The 24403-nt window shown below is 31.3% G+C and overlaps 2 protein-coding genes across 8 annotated transcripts in view; one reads left to right on the top strand and one right to left on the bottom strand.

The window, feature by feature from the left end:
• Positions 1-15552, bottom strand: part of DUBAI (Deubiquitinating apoptotic inhibitor) — a 29024-nt gene extending 13472 nt beyond the window's left edge. For 2 of the 6 annotated variants that reach the window (XM_013306757.1, XM_013306763.1), the window contains exons 1-3: positions 15083-15467; positions 4216-4380; positions 3391-3543 (exon numbers count right to left, since the gene is read on the bottom strand). In XM_013306757.1, coding sequence (XP_013162211.1) covers positions 3391-3543; positions 4216-4372 — 310 coding nt within the window. In that variant the 5' untranslated portion in view covers positions 4373-4380; positions 15083-15467. The other 4 variants (XM_013306759.1, XM_013306761.1, XM_013306760.1 and 1 more) reach the window with 4 other exon arrangements.
• A 1058-nt stretch (positions 15553-16610) lies between these two features.
• On the top strand, positions 16611-24378 carry LOC106113840 (uncharacterized). 2 transcript variants are annotated; one of them, XM_013306862.1, is made up of 9 exons: positions 16611-16912; positions 17057-17254; positions 17683-17811; positions 18229-18378; positions 18614-19794; positions 19985-21206; positions 21586-21704; positions 22324-22711; positions 23105-24378. In XM_013306862.1, the coding sequence occupies exons 1-9, from the start codon at positions 16759-16761 to the stop codon at positions 23305-23307; spliced, it is 3744 nt and encodes a 1247-aa protein (XP_013162316.1). In that variant the 5' UTR covers positions 16611-16758; the 3' UTR covers positions 23308-24378. The 2 variants fall into 2 exon arrangements, with proteins under 2 accessions (XP_013162316.1, XP_013162315.1); XM_013306861.1 differs by having other exon boundaries at positions 23102-24378.
• The last annotated feature ends 25 nt before the right edge of the window (positions 24379-24403 follow it).

The raw sequence follows: 24403 nt of genomic DNA, 5'->3' as shown, positions 1-24403 counted from the left end.
AAAAAAAAAATCACTGGAAAGGTCAATTGGTCTAACATTAATAATAAGATAATAGACTGTAAATACTTTACAATATGTACTCATATCCGCTTTTCTACTTGAGTCTGCGGAGACCGAAATAAGTCGAAGTAAGCCTCCTCTATTGTGATGATATTATTTCATATAATTGGTATTACAACAATAGAAACGAGCCGAAGACTCGATTGCGAATTACAAATGAAAATAAGAAAAAATAAAGAAATATGAGTTAAGTACAGGGCAGTATTTTTAATGATTTAATAAAAATAATATTGAATGGTACTTCAAAGCATCGATAATATATTATTTATTTTTAAAGGATGCATTAACATATGAACAGTACGATGTTAAATATTAAACGTTCCGAACGGAGTAAATTAGGTATTATTAGAAATCCATTAAAGAAGCGAGTCTAACGAATCCGAAATTTTAATAACATAATGATAACCTAGCTCAATTTTTGATCGATTGCATAAACAAAAATATATGTGAAATCTTTACAACTCCTTAAAACGTATTTTTCATTACAACCGTATATAACTTAAACACACACTATTGTGTAAAGCTTCACTCGATGCGTTCATGACAATCTGAACTGCTGTGAAATATTTGCTGTTTACCCAAATGCCTAGACTTGCGAGGTATTTATCGTATAAATTAACAATTCTATTGGATTAATTACAACTCATACCTTATATTAGGGAATAATAAGATATTCACGTACGCTCAATTAGCTTTGATTCATTATTGTGTGTACGCTACTGCAACCACCTACTTAGTCTCGAGGCAAATACCACTGAAGTTGTTAATTAGTATGCTTCAGTTCTCATCGACGGCGAAGCTTATAATATCATATGCATATAGTCTAAGGTAACTATTGATTTTTTACCATGATTTCGCAATTTATACGATTTTCATAAAGTACATTAAAAATGAGTTTAATACAAAATATTCCTATAACCATTTTAATATTTTAATCATCATAGTCTTGTACCGAAGCCACAGCTATGTTCTAATGTCTCGTGCAAAATGAAGAGAAGCCTTCGGTAATTAACAATCTATTTTACAATAACCTATAATAATCCTTATTGTTAAGGTATTAATCAAGAGCTCAGACTGTTTCCTATCACAAAATTCTCTATCAAAATTTCCTTTCGCGACTAAATATTTATCATTAAATGCAAAATATTTTGAAAATGGCAACACGCGAGTCAGACAACATTTTATCATAGCTTCGAGGTATTGAAATGACATACGAGCGAATTTGTGAATCCAGCGCTCGCCACAATTTCGACCATTAACAGATATTTGGACATGTTAAAATGGACTAGATTAATCTCGCTGAGTGTTTCAATTTAGAGGAAAAATATTTGTCATTACTATCAAATGAATATTCAGCTCAGTAATTCGAAATGTTTTCAAAAGCAAAGAGTAAAAGTATAAATGGAACGTTATTATTGAACATACGAATTAGTGAGAATTTTAAAAGCTACGGCGAAAAGCCGGCGTGCGAGTGCATGCTCCCCCTACCTCCCCCCCTTTGTAATCGTATTACAGAGTTGTTCCTCCCATTCAATTCTGAAATACGACGAAAAACCATTTTCGTTTTTCAACAAAATATATAAAATAACTGACTAACATATGAATATTTTCAGAGATTTCTGTTAGTACGGAGGCTTGCATCAACAAGGAATATTTCTTATTTTGATTTTAATTATTCTTAATCGAAAAAGTTCTTATAGTTTGTACTAATGTACTAAAACATGATAATATTTTTGAACAAATTTGAATAAAAAAATAATTGCCGAGAGAAAATAGCGACAAAAGTTATATACAATTTTGCTCAAAATTAATTATTTCTGCTATATTTTGGGGATACTGCGAACGTAGTTTTACCTTGGATTTAAAACGACAAACGAAACTCTCAACTGAACTAAACAATGCCCTGTCTCGTCCTTTGTAAGCGTACCTCGTTCGACTCGAGTACCCGCTTTATGTAATTACTTTATGATGGCAACATATTACATATGCTTAATTATGCAAGACTCAAAGTTCATATTTTAAGTGTTTTTCATTTATTCATTTTAAATATTTCGTTAGCATTATATACAAAGAGTAATGAAATGTAATAAAGAGATGACATTAAGAGCACTTTACTTGATATAATTTTCGTCCATCAAAGTAACGCTCTAAGTTATGAAATATACAAAACAAACTAAAATCTTGTTCATAACAAGATTAGTGTAAAACGATCTAAAAATATTTTTGGAAAGATCACTCTTAATAATATTTTAAATGTGAAAATTTAGATGGATAGATTAATGGATGTTTGTTTGAAGGTAACTCCAGAACGGTAAAACCGTAAAACATAGTATGGAAGAACACATATGCTACTTATTAAGTTTTTTGAATTCCTCGCGGATAGAGTCGCGGGCGACAGCTAGTATGCTAGCTAGTATAAAGACGTCGAAAATAAAGACAAATCGTTACCATATGTGGATTGTATAGGTACGATGCATTTATGTATTTAATATTTTCATTTCTTTTTATAACACACTAGCGGCCGCCCGCGAATCTGTCTGGCGAAATTGAATAAAAATATATAATTAGTAGTCTATGAGATTTTACAGATTATGTTCTAAATATATGCAAAATTTAATCAAGATCCGTTCAGCCGATCTGTAAATACCTTCAAACAAACATCCATCCATCCATCTAAAAAGTAACAACAGAAGGAGCTTTTATTACATGTCAGTACAAAACTGGACAACTATAGAACCACGACAGAGGTGAGACCCGCAAAAAATGTAGTTCACTATGTCAGCTCTTTTTATTCTTAAATGTCTTTCACAGCAGAAAAAATTACACAGCTTTCATGATTCACATTAACCGGAGCCAGATCAATTATCGGGCGTAAAATCTACGGTGTCTTACTTAGGAAAGTTACGTAACACATTCAACGCCATCGATTTTCTTACGAGTTCACTTTGTTTTTAATTACTACCATATATGAGACTGGATTTTTTTTAATTTCGTAAATCATAGTAACATCACATTACTTGCATCGATATAAGTATCTAGAACATTGATCCTGAGGTATTGATCAGACTTAAAAAAGTAAACTTGGACTGTTAAACAGTTAACCATTTATTTACTCAAGTTGCACTACACCATAGTGACCTCCGGGCACCTGAACAGCTAAAACTATTTCGAAAGAATCGTATTTCGGCCGATGTGTCAGATGTAGAGTAAAGAGTAGAATCTATAGCTTTTTAAAACTCTTTCCATATTTGTAATATTTTATATGAAAAATTAATTTATTACTTGAATTTGTGGCACTGAACATGTTAAGTTAAATAGCAGTCTACTTACTTGGATCGGATATTATGGTGAAGAATTTATCCAATATAGCATCGATGACGTCATTGCGCAAAGGGCACTCCAAGGAAGTAATGAGGCGCACGAGGTATTCTTCGACGGCCGTCAGCAGACCCCACAGCTCGTCTTCTGTGCCCACAGTTTGGCCTAGGACAAGAAATATTAATATATAATATTGATATATTAGAAGTTATGCTAGTCAATGGTTTTGATATGGTTTTTGGTTTAGATTTAACATTTTGAATCGTATATTTTCACATAATTTATCTGAATACATCTAAGAATTAATTTTGGTGAATTCCTTTTAAACTAATTATTTAAACAAATTGATAAACGATGGTCAAACATGCAGAAACTAAAACCCACTCCTATAATAATGTTAAACCGCTAGCATAGACACACGAAGTGATTATTAAACTATATTATATAATTGAAGATACGTATGTTAACAGAAATATGTCTAAACCGTCATTGTATAAAATTCCTTATATATATTATACATTTTATTTCAACGCCTTGAATATACAGAGGAATGTCAAATTGTATATACCGCATATTTAATTTTTTATTATTTGATGAAAATTGCTAGATAACATGTTATGATATTGTAAAATCATGTATGTACTAATGAATCTACGTGTGATCTATACTTTTAGACATTATTAGTTAGAATCCTTTGGCGCGAATGGCGCGCTTTCATTACAACGTGAAGTATCAGAAAGATTAGTGAGGGGACATAAACGTCGACATTTTAGTAGGGCTAGTGTTGCGCCAGTACACCGGACAGTGTCGATTTTCTTCCTAACAATAGGTACTTACTTAGGCATGTTACAATGTTGAGACAGTTCTCGATGAGCTCGTTAGCAGGCGGTATGTAGTTCGGCTGCTCGTTGATCAGCCTGATGTATGTCGCCACGGTGTTCAGCTCGGGCTGATTGGGGTTGTCATTGACAACCTCACGATTTTTAACCACCATTCCGCTAGCTGTAACAAGAAACACTAGTTAGAATAGACAAATCGATAAAATTTCTATGACTCAACATCATATTTACTCGGTTATTATATGCTCTACAATTTTATTTAACTACGACGTAACTAGTAATTTCCTCTTCGTATAACTATGATTAGTCTATAAATTTTAAAACAGACTATTATTGGCAAAGGTCGACGTAAAACAAATGTCAAATACACATTTTCCAGGTGACATTATTTCGTTCTAGCTATTTTATTAATTTCTTGCAATAATTTCTATGTTACAAATATATTTTTCCCCATAGATAACATATAACTGTTCCCATTATATTGTTTCCCCATAATAACTGTTTATGTTATCCCGACTAAAGCTTAAGACATGTCCTTGTTTGTGTGTTGAAGCGTAAATGATTTCATTTGAGCGATAATTTTCTGCTTTGAATATTCATCAAATGTTTGTCTCGATTATTTACAAGTGAATGACACAAAGCAGACGTCCACATCAACCTGTGCTTGTCCCTACGGAGAGTCAGCACAGAATGTACTCCCACACATCTCCATCAGATCACATCTGAATTCACTTACGAATACCCTCTTTCACACAATCCATCCATACTTTCATATCTTCCTCTAGCTTTGTAACCATCCAATCTTTTTACTTTCTTATTTATGTGACTATCGTCCCTCCACTAAATATATCCATACAGGGCTGACCTTTCGCTTTTCAATTTCTCCACCACTGGCGCTACTTTCAAACGTCTTCCATTGTACACATTTTTATCATAAACCCTTTTTATGACACCACTCATCTATCTTAACATCGCATCTCAGCAAAATGCAAATATTAAATACGAAACAAAAAACAGGAGTTTCTATAGACGGATTTATTAGATCCAAAGGAATGAGAAAATGGCCGTCAGCACTGAATAGCTACGACAATATTAAATGCTGCTTTTCGAGTTTGCAGTTCAGAGCCCGTAGCACAAAATCTATACAAAGCACTTACAAAACTTTGCACGAGACTAACGATCGAGTTATAAACTGCGAACAAAATTTAATTTACATGTTCTTTAACTTTGAAATTAAATGTGCATCTTTTAAACATTTTCTAGATAAAACATCAGAGTAAATTTTGCTGGAGACGATTGGAAAAAATAGAACAGAAAAGAAAACACGGTTTCCTACAAGTCCTTTGAAATTAAAAGAGCTTTTATATTTTTACGTAGACGTTGTGTGTAGAAAATTTCTCGGAAATACTTTCTATCGAGCTTTCAAGGATTTTTCTAAAAGAGATATTTAATACTTGCACAAGTTTATACTTACAGTATATTTATATTTGTAAGTTTGTGTTTCTGCCAGATACTTAGATGTTTCAATATTATAAAACAATATTCTTACTAATATTATAAATAGAGAATTACTCTGTCTGTTGCGCTATCACACCAAAACTACTGAAGCGATTGAAATGAAGTGTGGTACACAGATAGTCTAGGGCTTGAGAAAGAATGTAGAAATCTTTATAATGCGGAAAAAAGGTCGTAAGAGGTTTAAGAAAGGGGGTGAAAAGTTATATGGAATTAGAGTCATCTTATGAGCTAGAAGCTTGAAAATTATTTTTAAGTCTTTGATTCGATATAAACAAATATGACATCAAAGGTTTGCCCTCAAGGGTACAAAAATAATAGGAGATAAATGTTTGTTTGGAATTATGGTGTATGTGAATGTTTTATAAATTGATGAGACAAAATATAAGAGCTATACTGATGTATTATAATATTTACGAAGTCAATACATATTTACTTTTACATAACTATCCAAAAACATTATTTCATGCGGACGAAGTCACGGGCACAGCTAGTACTTGTATAAGCCAATAAAAAATAAAAAAGTATAAATTAAAAGGTCACGTTAAAATAACGCTAATAATTCCAAGAAAGGTCGACCTTATTAACTCCCAGTCTAAGGTACTATTTTTAGCTCTCCAATAAATCAATACGTGATATTTTCCCAGGCGCCTTTCATGTGAAATATAAGTCTCGGAACTTGTACTGCGTAATTATTATTAGTATATCGTAAAAGAGAATATTATCCTATAAACCAACTTAGGCATATCTGATATTAATAATTAAAATATATTTAAAAAACATAAGATTCAGAGAGCGAATTCAATTTATCTATATCATGTTTCTGCAGTTTTTTTTTTAACTTATTGCAGTTTACATCATCTTTTATTGTAATCTTGATGAAGTTAGCAAGTTTGAATTGTAATAAAATATATCAGTAAACAAATAATTGATGCAGAGTTTAATTTGGTCTAAGCGAAAACGTCAAAGGACATGTAGCATACAAAGGAATGGTTTCAGTTGAGGTACAGGTTCTCAGCGTTCAAAGCGAATACTCGCCAGACGTAAAGTCCGTTGAAGCGTAGACAGATAAAGTGGAAAGACAAATTAATCAAATCATTTTACAGTGCACTGGTCCTCTAATATTATATTACGTATATTTGAGTTTGTTACTTGTTTCAAAAAATAATTGCAGTTTTGACAATAAATGAAACTACATTTAAAAAAAAAATTAGGAGATAAGGTAGCATAGGTAGCGGCCACCTTAAATCGCCGAAATAGCGAAGCGATCGTTGTCCATAAACATCCGCAATTGCAGATACTTTGCCTGCTTTAAATCAATGGGGAAGGAGACGCACAGAAAGAGGATATGCCCTCTCTAAGCGTCCCCTCCTCCGCCAAATCCACTCCTCCTCTCTCGTCCTTCCCATCCTTTCTTTATAAGAAATGGTGAGAGGGAAAAGGGTACAAAAATTTTGCGTCAGGCAGCGGAATTTGAAGTGCGAAATAGTAAACCGCCATATTACAACATCCATCCATCCAAACATACACATTTGTAATATTAGTAAGAAGTTAGATAAAAAAATATATATAACGAAAAGCAACTGAGGAAAATTATTAATTAACGTTGCAAGCTGTTTGCCGTAGATCTTGAACTAATAATTCTTCCTGCGAAGGTACGTCAAAGGAACGGAAGTGTGCGTTTGACATGAAAACCGTTCAAAGTGAATTCATAACAATATACTCGAGTGCACTTCACATTTTAAAATATATGCAGCTACCGGAAATATATTGGAAATTTAAAATATATTTTTACCCGTATGAAAGCATTTTGAAATTGTGACTCAATAATAATTTTGAGTATTTATTATGATGTATAAAGCGATTATTACTTTGCAACGTTTCCATTAATATTTACATTGTTTCAATCAGTGACTTGCTTTTAAATCGAAAGCCTGATACAATAATCCGAAATGCAATGGAATTTTCGCGTAGGTACTCTAGTTGTATGCAAAAGCAAGCGGCGCACATCTCAAATAAGCTCTTTGATGTGAAATTACCAACACAAACAACCATATTTGCGAGCTCTGCAAATACTAATGAAAATCTGGGAATTATATGTTTGTAATAATTTTAAAGGTATCTTATATTAAATGTTTACCAGCATTTATACGAATATTACGTGGAAAATTTAATAACTTCATCAATTTAACTTGTCTATTTGATTTAATACATGGTAGGGTTCGCTAATTTTACTGGCAACACTGTGAGCTGTGAAGGCGAAGGCGAGGGATAGAAAATTATCGCGAGGTGGGAGGTATCGAATATCACTACTTTATTTCGCTTTTCCCAAACATTCCGTCCAACATCCTGATACCATGATGAATGTTCAACCGGCCTCCTTCCACCTCTCGAAAATTTTCCATCCCTCTCCCTGACAGCTCAAAGTGTTGCCAGTACAATTAGCGCTCCTAATATTCGACCATCCTGATATTGTGTGCAGTACCCGGTGAAACCCTAACATACATAATTAAAACGCCCTTACAAAACTGCGTTTTTCTTTCTTAAATTTTATTAGATGTTCTTTTCCTGCATTTTAAACAAGAATGACAATAACCAAACTAACCACATGGATGAATGTTATAGGAATGTAGGAAAGTCAATAGGAACAATAGAGAACCTCCCTAACCATTGACCGTGACTTCTAAGGATGTGTTCATATGTTTAACTTAGACATGATCAAAATATACTTCTAGGTATGTTAGGCATTGTTATAGATATATGAATACATAAGTGACAATGATTTGATGGTTCCATGTACTAACCAATGTAGCAAAACCTCACTTAATGCATATCACACAGATGTGAATGCAGTTTTATTTCTTTGTATAATAAAATAGATTAAATAGAGGTGCAAAATACTCATACATAAGAATTATGTTATCTCCATGTAATCAAAGAGATTACAGATGGATTACAATAATGTTTTGTACTAATGTTACATAAGTAACCCATATTTACATCCTAACAAAAAATATAAATTAATAAAATATACATTTTAGCAAATTTCTATCTTTAATTTTTAATGTTTTGATTTGGACTTTATCTTACTACTACTACTCCAAAAATCTTTTTATTTGATACCCATTTTAGGATGGGGTTGTATGGCGGCCATTTTGAATTTTTCACAGTGAACTGTACTTTGCTCTTCAAACCTATCATTTGATACCTACGTCGAAGGGGTTGTACAAAAATATGTCAATATGCCCCTCTATTATTTCTAATGACAGCTATCTTCATTCTTTCACAATGCTTCATATTCCACACCAAAGGCCCTTTCATTTGGTGCCAAATATTAAGGGATTTGCAAAAATAAGCCATTTTGTGTCAAGGTAATAATAGCAATTGCATAAACAAAAGTATTTTACAACAATTACGTTTTTGAATATTAATAAGCAAATTTCTAGTTGAATGATAAATGAATCTTTAAGAAAGAAACAGTTTAAGTTTTAACTCAATAACTGCATACCTGATATAATAAAGCCAAGTGAATTTTCTCTCTATAAAGTAAAGGAAATCATAGTTTAAAATGCGGCATCTCTTTCGATTATTAACGTTATGCCGAGAAAATATTGAACATTTTACTCAATACTGAGAATTGATGTGATTGTAGGAAAGTTATTACTAGCCAATATTGCGTTCAAAGAAGTTTTTATTTAAAGGAACTAAGCACCCTAAGAAAAGTAAATTGCTTCCCAGTCAATTGAAAAATGAAATTATGTCTGTTGGCTCATCTCAATCTGCACCTTTTTCAATTTACATGGGGTTGGCACAACAGTTTCTTATCTTTGATATTAGTTATCTTTTGCCATTTTTTTTTTCCAAATTTCTCATTTTCATTCACATTCATTTATTCATAAGCCTTTGCACACAATCTAACTACATTTTTATAAACCTATACTATTACAATGTTACAAATGCGAGTGTCATTAATCAAATTGTTTAAATTCTGGTAAGATTTATAACTAAGGTACGCTGCAATGCAGACTATATTCTACATCAACTATGGCAAATGTTGAATTAGACTTGAACAAATTCATTGAATCAAAAACTTAAAATTTGCGAGTTCTTTACAAGACAAAGCCAAATTTTTTTTTCTAATTGTAATTGTCTAATATTTAAATCAATGTTATAATTAAGATTTTTATAGTTAGAGATAAATTATGGTAATTATGTTTACAATACATCCATGTTGTAGATGGTATGATGAATAGAATTGAAGTCGGCAGTTGAATTGCAAAGGCAATTACTTGAGGTATCGGCAAGACCGGCGAGTGCAATACAATTAGGTTACAATTGACTCGGTAACCAATTTAGTCCTTGTTGCATTGTAATATTGAGGTCATTGAACTATAAACTGCAAAGTCTGCAGTAAGATTTTTTAGCAAGTTTAGAAAGTAAGTAAGTTTACAATTTGTGTGCCCAGTACCACTACTTACTTATTGGAACATTTTAGCAGACTATGTTATAATAAGTTAACTAATTTCACTTCTTTGAAAATACGATAGAAATCAAAATCTTGCTTGATTTTATTCAGTCCCTGAAAATTTTCCGTCGTATCTCAGACTAACACAGCAAACAACTAAATTATGCATTCATCAAATTTCATGTTGACTTATGAATATAAGATGTGTTTCAACTGCGTAGCATTTGTTTTGTTGTCTCCGTTCTTTGAAAAGGAATAAGAGGGATAACAATATGTGTCAATACAAGTCTCACTGCAGTCAAAACCCACAGTAGGATTATCTCGCACTCATTGTCATTCAGTTTTTATATGCAAAAGGTCAGAACATTGTAACAACCATTTGGAACAACAAAAAATAAATGTAGACTCAAATGAATAAGTGGTCCAAGAATTTAATGGTATTTCAAGAAACAATTATGGGCCTTGTTGTTTTTTTTTTAATTACGCGCAGACGGAGTAGCGGGCGTCAACCAGTTTACGATAAAATTTAATACTTTATTAAGAATTACATAAATTGGCATTCAGTTGTTCTAGTTATCAATAGAAATGCACTAAAAGTTTAAAAACACGCCGAAATTAAATAATATTCTACAAACAAGGAATAATCAGTATACTTACAAGAATATTATTCAATTTGGTCACAATGTAGATCAATGAAGCATATTCACCATCCCAGTTTTTATTTTAAGATTTCGTACTTTTGATAACTACGCCGAACTAGTCGTGATGCAACTATATATATTTTACACAATCACCTAAAATGGCAAGTTTTAAACTCAGAATTGTTTTAATTAATCAATTCGACAAGCTGCGATATTCGCGAAACCACTACTACAATGTGACAATGACATTTATCGTTCTGCGAAACGCTTGACAGTCGTACTCAAGCGATCGATAGATTAAAAATTTGAATTAATTTTGCTGTTAATAAATCTAAATCATGTTGTAAATTATTATTCATTAATTACAATCATTTAATAGTACTATTAACATCGCATAAAAGAATTTGTCTCGACGTATTTTCTGCACTGGCAACACTCCAAGTTACGCTTTTTATTACATCTTGTGCTGTTGTAAACAAATTTGTGTAACGAAAATTAGTTTGTATTAAACAATTCCAAGTTGTATATACAACAGTAATAATAATAATGCAAATATTGTTCTTGCTGATATAGATAATAGATTTCAAGGAACAGCTGATGTGAAAGGTATGCAATACTTTACTTACTTAGTACTACACACAGTTCATTAATAATTGATTAAAAGTGCCTTTTTTGACTCCATTAAATGAGTTGCTGCAAAATATTCCATATATTCCTATGAAATCCGTTATGCTGTTTTTTGCAGTATGCTTGCATGAATTTGATACTTTTAATAAATATGACATAATTCAATTAAATTATCAATTTATTATTTTTTGTTCATTGTTAGTAGCCATCCTTCATTGTCAACACATCTATGTTATTGTGTTTTTACAGAAGTCTAGAAAGTAATTGACAAATAAATTAAATTTTTTAGTTGTTATTTAAGTAACATTCTTGAATGAAACATGTATAGTTTGGATCAAAATTACTTATTATGCAGCTACATACAAACTCTACATACTTGCTTATGATTTGAAAGTAAATTCTAAGGAAAAGGATTCTAAAATAAACACAGATACGAAGCAGTCAATACATTGAAGTCAATCAGTTATCAATTTACAAGTTTCTAATGAGCATAAGAGGTCAAGTTATTAACAAAGGAAATTGTATTGTGATTGTGAGTCTTAGTGTTGGTTGTCTTAAGAACTTATAATAAGCAAACATATGACATTCTAAGTAAGAGTGATATTTTAAGCACACAAAATGAGCAAGTGGGTCCATAGATAACCTAACTTAACCTACTACATTACGGATGTGGATTGTTGTGACGTCATAGGAGGTCATTTGCTGATTTACACTGAATAGGAATTGTTTTTTAAATGTTTAAATTTACAAAGTGATATGAAAATATCAATAAAAATGTAAATTAGATTAATTATTATGATTTCAATTCTAGCAGATATTTTGAATTCTCTATCCAACCAAAATGCAGCAACAAATTTTTTGTTTAATTAAAATTAAAAAGGATAAAATTCTTTGTAAAATTATGTAGGACAAGATGGAGTTTGAATTTGCTATTGAGCTTGCAAAGGAGAAATGTTTTTTTTTTATCTAAACACCAACAAACATATACCTTAAATTGCCCAAAATACAAGAATACTGGTTTGAAACAACAATAACAAAAAATATTACATATAATAACCACTTGTAAATCAATATATAAATGGCTGAACACCCACAACATTTTTTTAGTGTCAGCACCAACTAGTTATTTGCCCATCAGGGTAAATGGTACTGTATGAGATGATGATGAAAACCACTCGCTCACACCCTGATTAAGGGCCGTCAATAAGCTCAAAAAAAGTTATTGCCAACATCGGACAAATCTGTGAGTATTTAGCCATCTACATATTTGTTTATGATAATGTCTTAGGAAAGTTAACATAATTTAAAATCACTAATTACCATTCTTATTGTTACCTTCATTCTTACTAATAACATAAATGTGAAAATTTAGATTTATGTATGTTTATTATAATGCTCCAGAATTACTAACCAGATCTTACTGAAATTTGCTACAGCTGTCAAACAAAGCACGTGGAAGAACACATAGGCCACAAATTAAGATTATATTTAACTCTTTTTTTTGTGTTTTGTGGATTGATTCGCCAGTGAAAGATAGCAAATAATATGAGAAATCAATTCGTAATTTTAAAAAAATGTTATAGATACTATTAAACATATAAAAATATTTTCTTTGCATGACATCTTATATCTTCTATATATATAAAAGAAAGTTGTGTTACTTACACTATTTATAACTCAAGAACGGCTTTACGGAGATGGCTGAAAATTGGTGAGGAGGTAGCTTAGAGCCAGGAGACGGACATAGGATACTATTTATTCATTTTTTTTCGAATTTATGCCTTGAAGAGCTGCTTTTTATTTAACTTACTAATATTATAAATGCTACACTAATAAAGTTTTTCTTATATATCCACGCGGACGGAGTCGCGGACGTCAGCTAGTTTAGCATAAAGCTTAAAGGTGAAAGTTTATACCTGCAAGTGAAATGTTTTGTAGAAAACAGTATAGAAAAATCAATATGCTTACAACATTTGTTTAAATTAAACTGAGATTTACTGTATTATGTCAAAAAAATATATTTAGACACTATTTAGTTCAACAGATGTTTTAATCCTCTAATGCCAGTGAAGGATATTACTTTCAGTATAAGCATTTTATTATTTATTGGTGTAGAACTCATTTCACAAGCTTGTGCATGTTTTCAATTGCTGTTCATTAGTCTCGCTAAAACTCAAGGACAGCTGAACAAATTTATCTTACCTTGGTCTTGAAATTTTCGTGGAGGTCTAGGGAAGATTTAAAAGGTGTGAAAAATTGGAATAATTGCTGGGAACTAATTAAGTTTTATTTCATTCCATAATGATGGAGTCACGGGCAGCAGCTAGTTAAAGTATTAAAAAGGTTGATGTATGTTTAAACTTAAATGTATTTTAAACATTGTCTAATTTTTTTTAAGCAAGGCCCCTAAAGTTTTATTTACAATCAAATTAAGTATAATATTTAATGTTGTTAGATTTAACCATAGCTAAAATGTGGTTTATAAAAAAAGACCACGATAAGAAAAATCAATATATGTTTTCTTATAAACATTCACATTAAGCACATATCAAAAGTTGGTTGAATGGTTTTTTGACTGATGTGAAGCGTTTTAAGTATATAAGAAAATGACTCGTCTAAAAATCAATACCAATCTTAGACTACATATTGTTTCAATTGAATAGAGAAATAACATTTACTTTACTTTGATTTGGTATGTAATGATTTAACATCTTAACCAAAGGGTATATGTTTTGTTTCAAAGACTAAAATAGAAAAATCAATATCATCTTTCTTCAAAGACATATTTGAATTGAACAGAGAAATAAAACCACTTTCTTGACAATCAAAGTTAGTGTAAGGCTTGAAATGATTAAAGATTCCTAACCACAGAGAAAATGTTTTGTTTCAAAGACTAAAATAGAAAAATCAATATCATTTTCTTCTTCAAAAACATAATATGTTTAAATTGAAGAGAGAAATAACATTTCCTTTGTAATCAAAGCTAGCATAAGGCTTGAGATGATATGGTTTTAAGCCAAATTTAAGATATTTTACACGAATGCCTAAAAATAGGATAATCAATGACAACTCTTTTTTTTTCATTTACCATTTTATCTTTGTAATTTTTGATTTCTATATTTTTTAACAAAACCACTTACTTGAGGGTGGACTAGGATCTGGATCAATTTTACTAGAAGTGTGTATCTTAGATAAATCAGCATCCTCAGCAGCCATCTTCTTATGGCTGCATAAGCTGACTGATATCAATATGGGACTATACAATCTTTATAGATTTGTATGCTATTCACTGACATATTCCGTCATCTTGAGAGGGTGGAAAGTACTTAGGAATGAGAAATCTTTTATACTTTTAAACTTGGACTTTTTTACTTAATAAATTAGTCAACAAATAATCCTTTTTAATGTATTAAGGTTGAATCAAATATTATTTTCATTATAGATAGAATACGAAATTGACGTATTAGGCAATCTATATCCTTTTGACATGCGCATACCAATCTTCGTCGTTAAGCATATAATTAACATGGCGTAGATTCCTATTATGTATATTTAAAATGGCTACTTTAGCGCAAATGTCTCAAATAAACGACAAGAAGTAATATTTTAATACTTACATTTATATTAAACACGCTGATCACAGAATAACAAACAGCTAAACACGAACCACATGCCAATGTCCATATAAACTGTTAAACATCGTCTTTACACTAAATACTGAGTAAGTGACGCAATACTAACAATTTCACTAACACTTCGCAATAATTCACTGTTTTACTAAATATATACGCTTCCATCTAACTCCTAAATGAGGTAACATTTTCATTCATCAACAAAGGGATCACTTGATTGTTACTTCCTAGAACACACCTACTTTAGATATGAAAGCCTGAAGTATTGTAAGATTGGAAATTTTCGTATTGCCAAGATCAATAATGAAGATTAAGCTAATATTTCTTGAATTCATAGTTCTACAAATTGCAAAGTAAATTTAATTTTCAGGTTTACAATATTCAGATTTCATATCTAAAATTGGCCACTTCGAAACCTTTTCACAGATAAATTAATAAGATGCAATGAAGCTAAGCTAACCTAATGTCACATCCAAAGAGTATATAAAATATCAAAGAGTATATAAATGGTCACATCTTTGCTCAGTATCGCGTTCTGTACTCGTCTTAGTCTATGGTTTTACCCGAATTAAATGTTTATTTTCTGATTTAGTCGAACAATTCCTAAGTTACTCAAGTTTCCACTGTAATTAAAATAATTAATAAACTCTCCTCGCACCTTGCGTCAATAAACAAACCGGATAGCACGGAATGTTGTAATTAAAAAAATCAATACATTTTTACTACCATTCGTTTTCTCTATAAATTGTATATTTATTTATTGCTATACCACCAATGTCATGCTAAGCCCAACAAGCTGGATGGTGCCCTCAAAACGGCTTTAGTCAACCAATACCAAATGGTCCACTGCATAGCAAAAAGCCTGGATGATCGATCAACGGACCATCGTCACATCTTAGCAGTCCTATAATATTTCCTTGTGAAAATGCTCAGTATACTTTCACTCTGGATTTATCAGTACCCGGATTCTGGGCTACGTCATTAGTACACTCACTGGGCATAGTGAGCGTATATGTTAAATCCTCCCTTAACTTCTATAATAGGTGTGCATTAAATGAATCAAGTGTCTGTATATAGCAGCAATGGGTTTATAGACACTTATTGTATTTTGGTATATTGTACCCCGTTCAATACAAAATAAAAAATTGCAATAATAAATCTAAGCATAGAAAGTAACTAGTAAGACAAAACAACATGACCAAACCATTACTTCCAGGACACTATTTTAAGCATCCATTTTAACTTTAATCATCTCAAAAATAAACAATATGTAGATTTTTCTTAAAAAGACATTAAAGAACATTTTTATTACTTTCACCGCTTGTAAAGCTGTAAAAAGTGTTGCTTCGTTGCTTTTAACTTCTATGATGGTATCTATGGAAGTTAAGGGCCACAGACTATTTTATATACTCTTTGGCCACAGAGAAGGAGAACACACCATTCGCATAGACAATTTTTGACATCAACTAAATATATTTTGTAAATATCTACCAGAAATATTATCAACAAAAGCTAAATTCATTAAATTTTATAAAAAAAATGTAATTTTATCACACAAACTTTATAATAAATGCATAGTTTCTTAGTATTTGCGAATGTTATAAATTTAACTATTTAAAAATGATAGTACGGATATTTACATACCGTACAGTTAAAGGATAATGGATGATTCAATTTCCATAAAAAACGATTCCGAAAAATTGAACACAGATTTTAATTTATTTTTCACGGTCGAAAACTGTTCTTTTCCGAGCGCATCAAAACACAAAAGTACTGTAATCAAATACACAAAACTGCCTAATTTCGAATCTGAAGGTATAGTTCTACATTTTGATATTATTTTTATATTTGTGTCATTCGATACGTTACTTAGGTTTTAAAAGTTTTACATCATTTTCAGAGAAAATTGTAAGATTTTATTTTAGGTTATTTCATTTATTTTGGGTTATTTATTTTCAGAACAATGCTCCCATCTGAATTCATTACATCCACGATTTCGTCGAATTGTTACACTTGAGGATCAACCAGTTCCAACAACTAGGTCATTAAAGCAAAACTTAGTAACCCCTGTGAACATGTCTAACAGTTATCCAAAACGGAAGATTAAAATTATAAATATAGGACATGAGGAGGAAACAAATAGTTTCTCAAATATTGGTAAGTACTGAATTTTCATTGAGATATTTATAAATATTAAAATAGACATAACAATAGTTGGTATTGAGGCTTATTATGGTGTAAGGAAGCAAACTAGCAGAAATTACCAATGGTAATAAATATCCACAACTTTAGGAGATCTGCAGACATATGACAAACTCACCTTGAGAGTCAGAATGATGAACTTGTTGAGTTAATGTGTATCTTTCTTGAATGGCATTAAGTCTTTAGAAATATAATAGTTGGTAATCACATTTAGCTTTTCTGTTCTTCTTTTTGTTAGTATTAAGTGATAATAAATCAAAACTTGGAATTTTACTAGAAAGATAATGATTTTCACTCTTTTTCACTGATACTTGATGACTACGTCCAGTCTGACAAGACTGTAACAACGAAGAAGAATAATGATTTTGGCTCTTTAATTACAGCGAAAGATGTTAAGAAGTCAGCGACTCCTAAAACATCCAACAGGCTTTTAGGAGCTGATTGTGTTGATCCAAAGTCAGAAAAACAAGACTTGCTTAGTACAGATTCAAGATTAAAGAGAACCAAAAAGTGTATGTAAAATTTGGTTAAAACATTTAACACTTGCAATTGTAACACATTTTAATATTTACTTTTGTAATAATTGTAACAAAATATAAATTGTTGGTTATTGAATACCGTTAAAATAACCAGTATGTAGGTGTTAAAGTCAGATTCAGATTTTCTTACAAACTTAAAGAATAGGTTTACAAGGAATTTATGGATCCCATTTCCAGCCTATAAAAATATCGCTATTTGTTCAGTGCCTCTTTTACATCGGAGGATTATTGGAAAAAAATGTATAGACACAGTCTGGGTTCTAAGACTAAAGGAAGCTTAAATAGAACATGTCACTCAATATTTTTTTTTATTAAAACACTAGATTTTATTCTCAAATACAGAGAATTTATATTTTTCGTCACATTTATATTTGTTTTTTTATTTCTTAGATTCAGAAGAATTGAGACAACAATTAGCAAAGAATAGAGAGTTAAGTAAAGGAAATGATTCAGTAAAAGTCAATATTAATAAAAGCAAGCAGTTTGATAACAAACACATAAAAAATGACATGGACAAAAAGGGATTGATTAAAGAAAAAGGTTTGTTACTTTTGCTATTACTTTGTGGTATAAAGCGAGTACTACTTGCTATAGAATTTATGTGAGGAACATTCATTTCCTGCTTTTGATATTTAAAAAAAAAACGTGATTTGGCGTTAAATTAGGACACATTCAAATAATGTTTTCCCTTAACTAATCAAATACTGCATATTGTGTCTTTCAATTAATTAAAAATATTGCTGCTGACTTCTATAATTATTTTATCCTCTTTCAGATATACAAAGCAAAAATAAGAATATTAGCAAATATTCTAAAAATAGTTTAAGTAAAAATATAATTATCTCTGTTGAAAATGAAAAGGAAGCACAGTCTATTAAAGAAACTTTGTACAATGAATTAGATAAAGGAAATAATCCAGAAAATAAAAACAATTTGAAGAAATTTCAACACCAACATAACAAATTACAGCCAGCAAGTTCTGTAAATACAAATAAAAAACAACCAACCAACACACCATATGAGAAAATACAAAAACCATCCAAAAAAGATGAAAGCTTCATCCAAAAAAGATCAATGAATGCTTCGAAACATGTATCAGTAGAAACAGACCCACCACCAATTCTGACAGATCAAATTACACAAATTGATAATCATTTTGATACCCTACTTGTGAGAATGGAAGATAAGAATACAGAAACAGATGTAATTAATGAGAAATTTGATAGTCTTCACATACCTGATGTTGCACTAACAAAGGAAATAAAGGATTCGACTGCAGAGGAAGTAGTTAATTTCTATAATACATCATTACCAAATCTCAAGACACCGAGCACTGATATTTTTGCAATTAAAAGTGATAAAAATGTCAGTGATTCTCACATCAAAAGTTCATCTTATATAATTGGACGGGCAACAGTTACATACACAAGAGAACAAAAAATTGACATTCATGTTGTTAACAAAGAAGAAATACACAATAATCTGTCTCCGACTTTAGCTTATCCTTTGAATGTAATATCAGTTTATAAAAAGGAAATCAAAAATAAGCAATCTGATGATTTGCTAGTAAAATCGAAAAAGAAAAATAAATCCCGTTTGAATTCTAAATACACAAATGATGTAAAATTTGATAGTAAGACAAATATCTCTGTCAACAATAAATTGATGAAACCATCGGATATATTAAGTACAATAAGGCTTAATAATAGTTTTTTACGAAGCGAATTTATATGCGAACAATTCCAAAGGGAACTCAATTTTATTGATTCATTCTTTGAATCTCTGAATTATTTAGAAAAATTGTCTGAAAAGTACTTTGCTGATATGAACACAAGTTTGACACGCAATAAACAATTTGAAGTTAATGATTCTGGTTATATGTGCAATTTAACAAAGATTGCAGATAGTTCAAATGTTGATGATAATGAAACAATGGCTTCAAAGAGTCTTTGTCAGGTAAATGTTATTCTTTTAATCTGTAAACATGTTGAGCGATGCATCAATTACCGCACACCATAATAAAGTTCACTTGTAATTTGGTAATTGATTACAGATTCAATTATGTATATTACCATAAAAATCTGTAGTTTCCATAACTGTCAAGATTTTTCAGTAATTTCACCTTTTTTTTCTTTTATTATTTCAGCTTAATTTACTCATTCACAATGAGCAAAGAAGAGCGAGAGATTTCTTGTTTGTGTTGAAGATGCAAGAAGATGTTCTAAAGGATTACATCAAATCTCAAATGCTTTGGTTAGAAAAGAAGAAAAAGCAAGACAACATAGATATATCAGCTCTGAAGAAAAAGCAGCGTGGTGCATTGCTCAAACTGCAGCACGAATGTGGTGAAATGCAAAGGATGCGAAAAGCCTTACTAACACTATCAGAGAAACGAAAGGTTGCGCTCATGAAGACTAAGAAAAACATTGAAATGAAATTAACCAACAATGTGGATGTTAAACAAATAATTCTTGGTAAAAAAAAGTTAAAGCGGAATTCTTCTTCAGATCGCGCTGTGGCACCAGTGAAGTGTTTCGATCTCTCCAGTAGTGGATGTGAAGATTCTACTACTTCTAAGGAACTTTCAGAAAGTGCTTGGTACACTACGTTAACTGCGGACAACCCACTTAATCTTGATGTGAAAAGTGCTACAAGTGCGGAGAAGAGCATACAAACTGGCGACAGTATCTTAGCAGCTGATTTACCTGCACAATTGATTGTCACTACAGCTGAAAACTGCATAGCTGTTGATGGTGGCTATTTAAATATTCTATTTCATAATTTGTCACTACCGCAAATATTCAGCAATGGTAAACAATATGAAGTCAATGAGGAAGCTTTAAAGAACATAGTCAATTCATCAAACTCACATAATAATTTGTCAAAAGACTCGGAAGCATTTGAAAAGTTCATGGAACAAATAAAAAATCCTGATACTGACGAAAGTTCAGGATCCACTGCTCATAGCTTGGTTGAAGAATTCGATCATTATTACAAGTGTCTTGGTGATGAAGATAAGTCACTTACAAATTCACCTGAATATGACAATGAATGTGTACATAATGACGGTGAAGTACAATCTAGTAGTGAGGCGAATAGTGATGTTTGTGATCATAGCAGTGTAACAATGATAACAATGGAAAGTGATGAAAGTTTGGTGAAGAGATTGAGTAATGTGTACGGACTTGATAGTACATACAAATATGAGCCTGCAATGTTGTCTGTTGAGATACAGACAAATAGTAAGGAGATTGTTGGTGTCAGTGTTGCGGGGCCATTGCCAGTGCCTGCAGGTGCCGCTGCTCCAGTTGATGACCAACCTCCTGATACACCGGTTTGGCTGTCTTCAAATATATCTGTTGAGAAAGGTTTGTAAGCTTTCTTTTTTTTACATTTTTGTCATATCATACTAAGTTCTGTGTTGTTTTATTTTTTGCTTTATTACATACATTTCATACATTACTTACATTGTGCGTCCCGGAGTCGAATTAGGCTTCTTTCCCTTCCCACCCTTTTTCGTATAAGGAAGGAATGGGAAGTGGAAGTGGACTTTCCGGATGAGAGGATGCATGGAAAGGAAATATATTTTCTTTATGTGCATCCTCTCCTCTGTCGATTAAAGGTAGGCAACGCATATGCAATTGCATATGTCTATGGGCGACGGTCACTTCGCTATATCAGCGATTTCAGGTGGCCGCTCGTTCGTTTGCCACTTTATTATATAAAAAAAAAATTGTAAAATTACAGAGAGTTCCAGCAACGATCAAGTATTTTCTTCAAACATGTCATCCACATCACAGTATGCATCACCAGTTCTCTGTGAGGCTGAAGAGTTGAGGAGACAACAGTTAGCCATTGAGAGAGAGGTATGCGCTTTGAATAATAATTTTATTAGGTAAAAAAATAATAATTAGGGGAATAATAAAAGTAGAGTAATAAATCTTTAATTACTAAATTACTAATTATTATAATCAGTTAATTATGACTTTATTAATCAATTAAGTTATTGTCATATTTATTGATTTATTTAAATGATGTTTCGATTTCTTTGTGATTCTAATTAGCCATAGAACTGTAAGAACACGTGATGTATAAAAATAACAAAGATATACCTTTTAATAATAGTAATTCACCTACTTAATTATTATTATTCATGTTATGTAAGCAAATTATTTCAAATGAAATATTATGTCTAATTTGCAATATAATAATAGCACTAATACATATAATAAGAAACATACCCAAATTTGACGTCATTTGATTTTATTCATGATTTTAGAGCAATACAAAAACGCTGAGTATGAATTTTCATTCATAAAAATATTACTCAATTCGATGAATGGATAAATCAGCATATAATAATTTATATTTAAAGATACAATTTTACAATCTATTCTATTTGTGTGCAAAAATGTACTCTGGTTTTATTCTTTTTTTTAATTAAATGCCAATAAATTTGTAGTAATATTATTGATTGCGTTTCAGATAAAGGCTTTGGAACAACAACAGTGTCAATTGTTAGTTGTTCGTGAAATACCTGACAAGCCACCACCACCTTACATTCCACCAAGCGAAGTTCGAATGCCAAAACCACCGAAAATGTTCCTACCAGATAGTATATCTGAAGATAAGATACAATATTGTATGGACACAAGAAATGAATTGTTGGACATAAACGATCCATTTGATGCTTTCTTTAATGATTTTTGTGAGGAAAGTGAAGTAAGACAACATATCGAGAGGAGCGATAAACCATGGGATGCTTGCAATTTGTTGCCACAGAAACCGCAGCCGGATACAAAGAAGATAGTCAGTAAAACTTGTACGGAACTGAAGGAAGTTCTGTCTGGTGCAACACCTTCTTTTGTCTCAGGTAAGATAATTAACAAGCTATCTTCCTTTACTTTTAACAAAGTAGCCTATATTATTCTAGATTAAAATCTATTTCTACTCCATGTTTAGTCTATATTGGCTTAGTCATGGTAACAAATGACCGAATAAATATTACTTTGGGTCAAAAGACCAGGTCCAGAATGGTGAACTTCTGTTGTATAATGGACGTCATAGGTTTAAGAATTACACAGTCTCACATAACCCTGTTGATCCCCCAACCCCATAAAGACCTGGTAAAAAAGGGGATGCCCAGGGTGTTTCGCTTAAAGCGCTTGTAGATCAAAAACGACACTTCTAAGCTTTTTGAAAAATGAATAGTACTTTTGTTCTTTATAATGATTGTGAACTTTAAATAAATGTTTAATTTTAGCAGGTATTAGTTCAAGACGTACAGACCACATTGACGATATATTGTTTGCTGAATGGAGACGTTGTGAACCGGAGTGGACATCTCTTCACACAGAAGAAGCTTCTGTCAAGAACCAATTATTTGAGAGTATATTCAACAAACTAATCAATGAAACAGTAGATGAATATAAGAAAACAGTTTGCACAGATAGTGAAGAAAAGAAGTAGTTTTGTAGTTGTTAACTAAATGAATTTTACTTATTCTATACTATGTCCGATTGACATCGAATTAAATCGATTAATTTATTACTTAAAAATCGATTAAGCCGTTTTGGCTATATACCATCGAAAAGTATCACAGTACTTTTTGTTGGAGAAAAATTAACTTCATGAGCTAATGAAGATTTTGCTAAATATTGTTATTGTTAATAGAGGCTGAGAAAATCTGTTGGATTTATGATAGTTGAAGTTGATGTGTTGTAGGAAATATATAGATGCTAAATGTTATGAAATGATCTTGCATGTTAGTTTTTAGAGATTATGTGCTCTGGACAGAGATGTAGTCTGTTCTTGATAACTCTAGTTGCAACCTTGAATATAGAACTATTTGTAATTATGTTAAAAAGGCGGATGTAATTATGGTGAATAATCTAATATTTTTGACAAAGGTATTCATAAAATATTATTGGATATTATCAAAGTTTATGACAAACACAATTTTTTTTACAATAATATAATGTGAGAAATTTATAACCGATAAGCCCATAGACTTTGATGAATTGTTGTTGCATTACCTACTTTAAATGGAGATGGGGATGTATAGAAAGAGGAATTTCCCTTTCCTTTCCTGATGAGTCCACTTCCCACTACCTTGCTTGTTTAATACCGTTAATAATTGTTGTCATGTAGAATTATTATTTTTACTGTTGCCAATGTATTGCAGTTATCGTATTTTGATTATTAATAAGTGTACCACGTGACTGAATTTTGCACATGTACCAATTTAAGCTGGTCTTATATACACATTATATTCTGTAACTCTTTCATTGTTAATGTAAATAAATTTTAGTCAAATTTAACATATGTTAGTATTAGGTTGTTTCAAAGCTTAGAGGAATGACTTTTATCTGTTATCCGTTAGAAATAGTTGTTTAAAATGTCGTAAACGAATATCACACTTTTACTAGTAATGTAGTCAAGTAGAAAAATATACATTAGAAATGCAAAAAACATTTTTTTTTTGCAAATTATACAACATATGTAAACAAAAGTATATTCTCAATAAACAGTAGAAGGAAATTAAGACTTTTATTTAACTTGCATG

This window comes from Papilio xuthus, unplaced genomic scaffold (genome assembly GCF_000836235.2).
Source record: "Papilio xuthus unplaced genomic scaffold, Pxut_1.1 DF828177.1, whole genome shotgun sequence".
NCBI lineage: Eukaryota > Metazoa > Arthropoda > Insecta > Lepidoptera > Papilionidae > Papilio > Papilio xuthus.
This window is presented reverse-complemented; position numbering and strand designations above follow the sequence as displayed.